Source organism: Nycticebus coucang, chromosome 14 (genome assembly GCF_027406575.1).
Source record: "Nycticebus coucang isolate mNycCou1 chromosome 14, mNycCou1.pri, whole genome shotgun sequence".
NCBI lineage: Eukaryota > Metazoa > Chordata > Mammalia > Primates > Lorisidae > Nycticebus > Nycticebus coucang.
In genome coordinates this window covers 4,138,458-4,148,573 of record NC_069793.1, presented here as the reverse complement: position 1 = coordinate 4,148,573, position 10,116 = coordinate 4,138,458, and the positions used below count along the sequence as shown (strand labels likewise).

General features: G+C 56.0%; 2 protein-coding genes across 9 annotated transcripts; one reads left to right on the top strand and one right to left on the bottom strand.

Annotated features, from left to right (window-relative positions):
• Positions 1-366: 366 nt before the first annotated feature.
• Positions 367-2,428, top strand: PTPRCAP (protein tyrosine phosphatase receptor type C associated protein). The gene is made up of 2 exons (XM_053561489.1): positions 367-478; positions 1,598-2,428. The coding sequence occupies exons 1-2, from the start codon at positions 476-478 to the stop codon at positions 2,210-2,212; spliced, it is 618 nt and encodes a 205-aa protein (XP_053417464.1). The 5' UTR covers positions 367-475; the 3' UTR covers positions 2,213-2,428.
• Positions 2,429-2,523: 95 nt separating this feature from the next.
• RPS6KB2 (ribosomal protein S6 kinase B2) lies at positions 2,524-9,574 on the bottom strand. 8 transcript variants are annotated; one of them, XM_053561483.1, is made up of 15 exons: positions 9,381-9,572; positions 8,987-9,027; positions 8,746-8,866; positions 8,140-8,208; positions 6,639-6,786; positions 5,525-5,582; positions 5,343-5,443; positions 5,148-5,238; positions 4,982-5,072; positions 4,765-4,872; positions 3,849-3,911; positions 3,625-3,726; positions 3,433-3,540; positions 3,221-3,273; positions 2,524-2,926 (listed from the first exon to the last, which is right to left on the bottom strand). In XM_053561483.1, exons 1-15 carry the CDS (start codon positions 9,456-9,458, stop codon positions 2,752-2,754), a joined length of 1,407 nt encoding a protein of 468 aa, XP_053417458.1. In that variant the 5' UTR covers positions 9,459-9,572; the 3' UTR covers positions 2,524-2,751. The 8 variants fall into 8 exon arrangements, 7 of the variants coding, with proteins under 7 accessions (XP_053417458.1, XP_053417454.1, XP_053417453.1 ...); XM_053561479.1 differs by having other exon boundaries at positions 3,221-3,333; positions 3,433-3,537; positions 9,381-9,571; XM_053561478.1 differs by having other exon boundaries at positions 3,221-3,333; positions 9,381-9,570.
• Positions 9,575-10,116: the final 542 nt, after the last annotated feature.

Here is a 10,116-nt window from a genome sequence, read left to right as displayed (position 1 = left end):
GAGTAGGGCGCTGACCCCATATGCCAGAGGTGGTGGGTTCAAACTCGGCCCCAACGCAAAAAAAGAAAAAACAAAACAAAACTGCAAAAAAAAAAGAAAACAAAAAAAGAGGTCTAGGGGCCACAAACAGCCCCACAGCCACTGCTGCTCCAAGTTACATCATGCAGGGAAACTGAGGCAGACCCCTAGACACATCCAAGGTTGTGTCCCACTTTCAGCTGGGTGCCCAGTTTTTCTGGTTATGGGCCCCACAGCCCCAGTCTCATCCAGAGACCTACTAGAGCTTGGCATGGTTCAGGGTGGTCCTGAGAGGCCCAGGCCCTGTCTGGGGTCCTGTGGCATGGAGTGGGTGGGGAGCTGCGGGCAGGAAGCGGAAGCATCCAGTCACCCCTAGCTGCAGTTGAGAGCTGAGAACTCAGTTCTCAACGTGACCAGAGCTGGAGGTGGGCGCCAGCACAGAGGGGCTGCTACACCGATGGTAAGTGCTGGAGACCCTGGATTCTTGGGGCAGGGATGCAGGTTCGGACTGGGATAACTAAGCTGGAGCTGAGGAAGCAGCTGTTGGGGCCCTGGGGCAGAGATGAGACCTAGGATAAGCATGGGGCAGAGGCTGGATCTTCCTCACCTCAGAGCTCAGCTCCCAGGTATGACCCCCAGTGCCAGGCCTGGCCCCCAAGGTCCCTGGGATTGCTCTTACTTGCTCTTGCTCCTCTTGTGAAGGAAACTCAATGCCCCTGGAGCTGGGCAGAACACCTCGTGGGGGGTAAGGCCGAGATCGGCACCCTTCCCCCCACAACACCCCCACCTAGCTTGTTCCAACCGCAGACTTCCTCTGGCAGCTGCACCCGCCTCCCGGGCCCCTGGCCCTGTGCGCCTGAGGCCCTCAGGGACAGGGAGTGGAACGGAAACTGCAGCTGGGGCAGCCCTGTGGCTGGCGGGGGGTGGGGGGAGCATCGTGGGACTGGTCAAGCAGAAGATATAGTGGTCTCCGGTTTAGTTCAGGACCCTCCCTCCTGCACCTGGGAAGAACCAGCCCTGACACCAGCCTGGGGGTCCTGCCTTCCCTCCATCTCCCCTCACCCAAGCAGGCAGATTCAGGTGTTCAACCAGTATTTACTGAGCACCTACTCTGCCAGGTATCATTTTTGGTGTTGGACACCCCCCCCCCAAAAAAAATCCCTGTCTTCTTGCAGCTTATTCAGGTGGGGAGATGTCTGACGGTGGGGGGGGTGTACAGTGTGCTAGGCAGGTGGGCAGCAGTGACAAACATCAGGTGGTAACTGAGGTCAGGTTAGACCTCACTTTAGGCAATACCTGAACCAAAGTGAGGGGATGCACGTGGGGCCCTTGGGGTGGGACATTTCAAGCAGAGGGAACAGCCAGGGCAGAGGCTGCAGAGCAGCAGGGGTAAGAGTGGGGGCTGATTTCACAGGGCCAGAGCCTGTTTGCCAAATAAGGACTTGGGCTTTTCTGCTTCACTGTCCCTGTTTTGCCTAAGAGGACCCACTCAGAGAAGAAAGTCAAGTGCTCTTGGTCACGGGGCCTGCCCCCCACCAGCACCCGCCCCAGGTGATGAGCCCCTGCCTGTCTCCTACAGGCTCTGCCCTGTGCCCTAGGGCTTGGGACACTGTTGGCCCTGCCAGGGGCCCTGGGCTCCGGTGGTGATGCTGAGGATGGCGTGGGCTCCAGCTCCATCACGGTTGTCCTGTTGCTTCTGCTGCTGCTGCTGCTGGCCACAGGCCTGGCACTGGCCTGGCACCGCCTCAGCCACGACTCGGGGGGCTACTACCACCCAGCCCGCTTGGGCGCTGCGCTGTGGGGCCGCACCTGCCGCCTGCTCTGGGCCAGCCCCCCAGGCCGCTGGCTTCGGGCCCGAACAGAGCTGGGGCCACCAGATGATGACCCAGAGCCGCAGGAGGATGAGCAGGATGTGGATGACGACTACATCTCAGATGGCGGCCTGCAGGCTGAGCCCCAAGGACAGCAGCTGTGTGGAGAGGTGCCTGGCCCAAAGCAGGTCCCAGTGCAGGTTGAGGAAGCACTTGACAGTGATGTGGAGGCAGGCATGGACCTCAGCTCCCCAGGGAGGGAGGGCTCAGGGGGCAGTGCTGAGGCCCTTCTGAGTGACCTGCACGCCTTTGCTGGCAGCGCAGCCTGGGACGACAGCGCCGGGGCAGCAGCGGGGCAGGGCCTCCATGTCACGGCACTATAGGAGCCAGTCTTGGTGTCTGATCCCGGTCACAGCCATTCACAGTGCCTCTGCTTCCCAAGCTACCATGGCTGGCCACAGCTTCCACCCCACATGGCACATCCCCGACTGTCATCTATCACCAATCCCCAAATCTGTGCATCCTACCCCCTTACAGGAAGGCCTCCCATCCTCACAGTCACTGGGCAGCCATTTGAAATAAAACCCTCTAGCCCTGTGGTCCTGTGCTCCTATAGCGACCCCTTCTTCCTGAGCAAGAGCTCCCCCTCCTGTTCCTGGCCACCAGGAGTCCAGCCAGAAAACCAAGTCAGTGCCATGATTCAATCCTTTAATTCCCCAAGGGCACAGGTAAATGTGAGGCTGGAGGCAACAGAGCCCTTGTGCCCGCAGTCCTCCATGCTCATGATTCAGGGGCATGGCCACCCCTGGCAAAGACACACACACTCACTCTCAACCCACTCCCAGGTCTCAGGGACTGGCCGTGTCCTACTGCCCTCACAGCCTGCAGGGAAGGCCCCCAATGGCTGTCCTCATCTATCCTCCTAGCGTCCAAGGTGGCCGCGACCCCTCTTGGATTTCTTGGTCCCTGAGTGGGGACGGATGAGGAGGGGGGCAGTACTTGAGGGTGGCGGTGGTGGCAACAGTGGAGGAAGAGGTGGCTCTGTGGGTTCTGGCAGGCTGGGTCGGAAGGCCTCAAAGGGGGAGAACTTGAGGGGGCTGCAGGGGAAACCAAGGCAAAGTCAGAGCCTCTTGAGCCCTGCCAGGACCTGCTGGCCCCAGGTCAGTGAGGATAGACTCGCCATGTGCCTGGCTGCACAGGCTGTAGGGTCCACTGAGTCCCATCCAAGCAGTCCCAGCCGCAGGTGTGCAAGGATAGAGGTCCCCATGGTAGACGAGGCCTGAAGCTGACACTGGTTAAGAGATTTGGCCAAGGCAGCCCAAGGCAAGAGCTGACCTCCTGCCCACTACAGTCCCCATCCCAGCCACACACTGTCCTCTGTCCCTCGGTACCTTATGGGAGTCCGGGGGCTGCTGTTGAGGCGCCTTGGGGAGCGCAGCTTAGGCTGGAAGGAGAAGCCCTCCTTAATGCTCTCCAGGACAGAGGGCGCCACATATGTGAAGCCCTGCAGGGAGATGCAGGGCCAGGTGACACTCAAGTGTCCACCATTCTCTTACCACAACCCCTCCCCTGCTCCTGTAAGCTCCAGGCCCCAGACTCTCACCACAAAGGCCTGGTTGGCGCTCTCACTGAGGGCCATGTCATCCGGACTGTCCACTGGTGTCTGCCGTGTGAAGCGAGTATCAAACTGGCTCACGTCCTCCTCTGACTGCTGCAGGCAGACCCAAGTGGGAAACGGTCAGAGGGCACCCTAGATGTGGATCCTCTACCTGCCACCAATGGGAATGCCACTCACCAGACAGGGCCTGAAAGGGGGGTCCACACGGTGAGCCAGGAGGTCATCCCAATTCAGGTGCCGGAAGAAGGGGTGCTTCTGTGGGTAGAGAATGCCCCAAACCTGCCAACAGTCCACCCGCCCTCCTTGGCTCCCTTAATACCCTGCTGTGTCCTAGACCACTGCCTCTATACCCGGCCACCCTGGAGGCTCAGCCTTGTCCCCAGTTGTGTTCCCAGACTCACCTGCACATCAGCAGCGTCCCCTGGACCACCCCCAATCCGTTGGCTGGGATTCCGCTTCAGAAACTGCAGAAACAGAGCAGAGAATGAAGGCCTGGGGGAGGCACTTCTTATGTCTCCTCGCGGCCCTGGGTTGCCTGTGGTGGGGTAAGGTAAGATGGGGCAGGGTACCTCTGTGTGTGGCCCCCACCTACTGATACCCTGTGGAATTTCAAGGCTTGGTCCAATGAAACCTTCTCCACAAAGCATTCGCAAAAAGGCCTCTACTTCCTGGTACTGACCCAATTTCTTTTTTTTTTCCATACAGAGTCTCACTTTGTCACCCTTGGTAGAATGCTGTGGCATCACAGCTCACAGCAATCTCAAACTCTTGGGCTTAAGTGATTCTCTTGCCTCAGCCTCCCAAGCAGCTGGGACTACAGGCACTTGCCACAACACTGGGCTATTTTCTATGTTTTGTTTGTAGTTGTCATTGTTGTTTGGCAGGCCCAGGCAGGATTCGAACCCACCAGCTCTGGTGTATGTGGCTGGTGCCCTAGCCGCTGGGCTATAGGCGCCGAGCCTGACCCAAGATGTTTTATGAGATTCCAAATCGAGACTAAGCACCTGTCCTTCCTCCACTACACCTCCGATGCAGGCCCCTCCAATGACTGAGTAGCCAGCTCATCACCAACACTCTGCTAATTAGCTCACAGGCTAGGAACTGGTCCCAGGGCAGGCTGGTCTGGATCAGAGCTGAGGCCTGGGCTTAGCATCTCAAACCCCAAAGCAAGGGCTCTTTTACCCCCAAAGGCAAACTGTACAGATGGGGTAGTGCTGGCTTCCCCACAGCTGAGAGGCTCAGGCACACATGCAAAGTGGTTGGTAGGGCCCAGGAGCAGAGATGGGGGATCTGACCCAGGGCAGGAGAAAACCCCACCTTTTTGACAAGGTCCCGGGCATCTGGGGTGAGGTAGGGAGGCAGCGCCAGCTTCCCCTTGATTATTTTATCCATGGTTTTCTTTCGGTTCTCTGCAGTGAAGGGTGGCTGGAGGAGGCAGACGGTTAAGAGGAGCCTTGCAGGCCTCCTGCCACTCCTGCTCAGGAGGGTCTCCCCCATCCCTACCCATCCTCCCACCCCAGGAGGCTGGACTTGCCGATCCAGTGAGCATGTCGTACATCAGGGCACCCAGGCTCCACCAGTCCACAGCCCGGTTGTGGCCACTGCGCATCAGGATCTCAGGGGCCCTGGGGGAATTGTCATTCAGTTCAGGCCCTCTTTGGGTGTTCTCCCAACCCCTAGGCCAGCCAGGTGCCACTTACATGTACTCAATGGTGCCACAGAAGGTGTGAGTGACAGCGCCCTCATGGATCGACTCCTTGCAGAGTCCAAAGTCTGTCAGTTTGATGTGGCCTAAGGAAGAACGTTGCAGGTCAAGGCCCAGGCCCTATCCACAAGACTACCTAGCCCCAGCCACAGACTGTGGCCAAATGTGAGGCCACGTGTGCAGCGCGCACCCTGGCTGCTGAGCATGATATTCTCGGGCTTGAGGTCTCGGTAGATGATGCCTTGCGAGTGGAGATGGCCCAGAGCCAGCGTGATCTCGGCCAGGTAGAAGCTGCAGAGACAGAACAGGGTGAAGTGGGGGGCAGGGCAGGGACCTGGTGCCCCTCAGGAGAGTGGCAGGAATTACACCCACCAGGCTGTGTCTTCTAGAAAAATGCCCTCTCGCTCCAGATGCGTGAAGAGTTCACCACCTGCAACACAAACAGGTCAGCATCCATGTGCTGGGCCCAAACCCCTTTGCGCTCTGTCTTGGTTTCTTCTTGGGAAAAGTGGGGCTCATAATTCCCACCCTACCTGCCTCACAGAGCTGCCGTGGGGATTCAATTCAGCAAACATCTATCCACGCCTACTCGGTACCTGGCCCTGTGCTGGATGAAGCTGGGGACAGGATGAAGAGACCCAGCCATTGCCCTCAGGACACTCAGTCACTGGGGAGACAGGCATGCACACAACTGCTCTAACATGCCACACCACAACAGCAGCTATGAGAGCTTAACTCCTCACAGGGGAGCTGAGAGAGAAAACAATGAATCCCAACACAAGAGAACAGAGAAAGCAGGTGCACTGGGGCTTTAAAGGGATGCTGAGATGGAGGGGAGGGAATGCAGAGTGCAGAGGCAGAAGCTCACAGGCTCATCTGGTGCATTCGAGGTAGGCAGGAAAAGCAGGCCTGGATCATTTCATGGTGAGCAGGGGACAGCAGTCAAGGAGGTTAAGCTTAATCTGGGCAGTCAGAATCATGGGACTCTGAGCAGAAGTGCTGGGAGGAGCCATGCTTTAGGAGGATGACCCCATCAATTAGCGGAGGAGACAAAGCAGGTGAGCAAGTGACTGCAAGTCCAGTTAGGAAACTGCTGTCCACCCTCCTCCCTGTCCCTGAGACAGTGGAAGAAATAGAGGACATTGCAGAGTAGACTAGCTGGATTTGGAAACTGACTGGATTCAGGGCACACAGGGGAGAGGAACAGGACATGCAAGGAGCAGAAATAGACACATCACCCTCTAGACTTCCACACAAACTCCCACCATTCCCATCCACCCACAACACAGGTGAAGGACACAGTAAATTCTGGACAGATGTTTGCTGAATGAATCAATGAATCAATGAAGGGACAGATGGACAGACAGATGGACAGGTGGGTTTACAGGAGTCCCCAGCCATTCTCCATAACCAATCCTCTCAGGGCTTTCCCGCACTTCCTGTACTGGCCCCCAACCCACACCTCTGGTTGGGCCCACACTCATACCACTAAGGCACTCAAGGATGAGGTAGAGTTTGCCACCAGTCTGAAAGGCATAGGCCAGTTCCACAATGAAGGGGTGCTTCACTGACTCTAGAATGTTCCGTTCAGCCCGTGTGTGTGCTGTGTCCTTGGCATTGCACACAATTTTGGCCTGGAGATGCAGGAATCAGAAGTTGGGGCACCCAGAGCTACTTAGTCCTTCCAGCCATTTACCCTCTGCATCTCCTGCCCCTCCATTGTATTGCTCCATAACTCTGTGCTGGCAGTAGTCATCCTTTTCAGGAACTGGTTTATCCTCTACCATAGGGTTTCTCAACTTCAATACTGCTGACACCTTTGCCGGGCGTGGTGGTTCATGCCTGTAATCCTAGCACTCTGGGAGGCCAAGTCAGGTGGATTGCTTGCACTCAGAAGTTCAAGACCAGTCTGAGCAAAAGTGAGAACCAATCTCTAAAAAAAACCAACCAGGCATTATGGCAGGTGCCTACAGTTCCAGCTACACAGGAGGCAGAGGCAAGAAGATCACTTGAGCCCAAGAGTTTGAGGTTGCTGTGAGCTATGATGCCATAGTACTCTATCCAGGGTAACAAAGTGAGACTCTGGGGCGGCGCCTGTGGCTCAGTCAGTAGGGCGCTGGCCCCACATACTGAGGGTGGCGGATTCAAGCCCGGCCCCGGCTGAACTGCAACCAAAAAATAGCTGGGCGTTGTGGCGGGCACCTGTAGTCCCAGCTACTCGGGAGGCTGAGGCAAGAGAATCGCTTAAGCCCAGGAGTTGGAGGTTGCTGTGAGCTGTGTGATGCCATGGCACTCTACTGTGGGCCATAAAGTGAGACTCTGTCTCTACAAAAAAAAAAAAAAAAAAAAAACAAAGTGAGACTCTGTCTCAAAAAAAAAAATCAACTGGGCGAGGTGGCTCAAGCCTGTGATCCCAGCACTAGGGAGGCCAAAACAGGTGGATTGCCTGAGCTCACTGGTTCCAGACCAGTCTGAGCAACAGTGAGACGCCATCTCAAAAAAATAGCCAGGCATTGTGGAGGGTGTCTATAGTCCCAGGTACCCAGGAGGCTGAGGCAAGAGAATAGCTTGAGCCCCAGAGTTTGAGGTTGCTGTGAGCTATGATGCCACGGCACTCCACCCAGGGTGACAAATTGAGACTTTGTCTCATACCGCTGACACTTTGGACGGGACAATTCTTTGTTGTAGGAGATTGTCTTGTGCATTGTGAGATGTCCAGCAGCACCCCTGGCCCCCAACGAAGGCCAGCAGTACTACCTTCTCTAGTCCTGACAATCACAAATGTATCCAGACATTGTTAAATGTTCTTTGGGAGACAGAACTGCTCCTATTTGAGAATTACTGCAAAACAACATGTATCACAATAGGCAATAAACTAGGAAATGCCAAAGACAGGTACTGTCTTTTCTGTCGTGTTCACTGCTATCTTCCCAAAGCATATTGGGAATGGCAGCCACTCAGGATTTTTGGCCAAACAAATGACTCACCTTCCTTAAAACTTTCATGGCATATATTTTGCCCAAGTTGGTACCTTGCACCTTTCGCACCTGGAACACCTGTAGGGCAGGGGAGACAGGATCAACTTCCCTCCTCCTACATCCTATCTTCAAGAAGCCCCACCCTGATGCTCTATCAGTGGGATTAAGAAGCTGAGGCCCCACCAGGGTGGGGCAGTCAATATTTTAAGTCCAATTCAAAAGGATTTGCCCTACCCTTCTCTATTTTCCTAGCTTTGAATTTCATTAGAGACTCTGCTGATTTACAAGTCTAATTTTTTTGTTTGTTTTGAGACCGAATCTCAACTCTGTCTTGCCCTGGGTAGAGTGCCATGGCATCATCATAGCTCACAGCAACCTCAAACTCCTGGGTTCAAGCAATCCTTTTTGTCCCAGCCTCCCTAGGAGCTGAGACTACAGACGCCTGCCATAACACCTGGACAGTTTTTCTAGTGGAGACAGGGTCTAGCTCTTGCTCAGGCTGGTCTCAAACTCCTGAGCTCAAGCAATCCACCTGCCTCAGCCTCCCAGAGTGCTAGGATGACAGGCGTGTGCCACCCTGCCCAGCCCTAATTCGCTTTGAGAACACTTTGCTACCTTTCCATAGCCTCCCTTGCCCAGCACACGCAGCAACTCAAAGCAATGGGGCCCAATGCGCTCAGGGCCCAGGTTCACGTTGGTCTCAGTCAGCTCCACCTCCTCATAATGTCCCACAGGCCTGTGGACACAAGAAGTTAATGAAGGCAAAAAAAAAAAGTTAATGAAGGCAAGGCTTCAGCGCTCCCCAGGTCCCCTTGCCCATTCCATCTCCCCCTCCCCCAACACGACCCTCACTCACTCCAAGCCAGCCGCCTTCAACTCGGCAAGAGGACACACATCCTGTGAGAAACCGAGGAATAAGAGCCAAGGGAGGTGCCAAGATACCTTTCCCTCCCCGCCAGCAGGATGGACTTCTTGGCCCAGGAGAGGAGCGGTCAGGTATGGAAGCTGGCAGAGGACAGGCAAGGACTGGGAAGACGTGGCGGAGGACAGAAAAAAAGGGAGAACCAGGAGAAAGGGCTGGGGGGCTGGAAGAGAGGTCGGGGTGAGGTCGGGGTCAGATCTGGGGGCTTAACAGAGGCAGGAATCTGAGAAGGATCGGAGCCCACTCCGGCTGAGGCTGCCGCAGCTCCGGCCTCAGCCAGGTGACAGCATCGGTTCCGAGATCCAGTCTCGCCCGGCGCAGCACTCACCGCAGGGCTGAACTCTGGCTCGCCTTCGCCCTCGCTGCCTTCCTCGGTCTCCAAGTCCAGATCAAACACCGCCGACATGGCGGCGCCAGCCCGCCGGCCCCTGGGCCAGTACTGCCAGTCCCAGCCCGACTCTCACTGACAGTCCCAGCATGTCTACACGTTTTTACTCTGCGACAGTGGCCGCGCGCTCCTTTGACGCCAGGACTTTGCTCCGCCTCCGGAAGGTCTCTCAGGGCGTCGCCAGGCCTCTCGGGAGTTGTAGTCCAGACACGGATGAGCCCAGCCTGCAGAACCCCCCTTTCAACTGAACCCTGTCTTCCCAGCACCGCTACCTTAGGTCTGGGAAGCGTTTCAGCTTGTTTCTGTTTATTTCTCCAAGGTATTCTACTAGAGAAGAGAGTCTGAGTTTGGATGCGGCGGAGTCGGGAGTGTGTGAATGTGAATGCAATCCCCAGCCCTGTCGGAGCCGGGCGCTGCTGGGCTGGCTGGGTGACCAGAGGCAAATCGCGTTCCTCTTGGCTCCTGAAAAGGAGGCGGATGCATCAGGAAAGGCCTAAAGTATCTCTCGATCAAGGACCCCGCAAATCAGATCATTTGCTGGCTGATTAGCTCTCTGTTGCCAGGTACCAGTCCTAAAGGGTTTGGGGCTGATTGATTGATCCAACTGCAAATATAGGTTTTGCTGGAGTTTGCTCGCTTGTCAATTTAAGCACATTTAGTAATTTAGCAGGCGAGC

Bases quoted from the DNA above. Each gene is read 5' to 3' on its own strand.
- RPS6KB2 (XM_053561478.1), bottom strand. From the start codon at position 9,458: ATGTCGGCGGTGTTTGATCTGGACTTGGAGACCGAGGAAGGCAGCGAG. The intron at 5,444-5,524 runs GTGGGTGTAATT...CTGTCTCTGCAG, and splicing joins TTTCTAGAAGACACAGCCTG to CTTCTACCTGGCCGAGATCA. The intron at 3,912-4,764 runs GTGGGGTTTTCT...CTGTTTCTGCAG, and splicing joins CCCGGGACCTTGTCAAAAAG to TTTCTGAAGCGGAATCCCAG.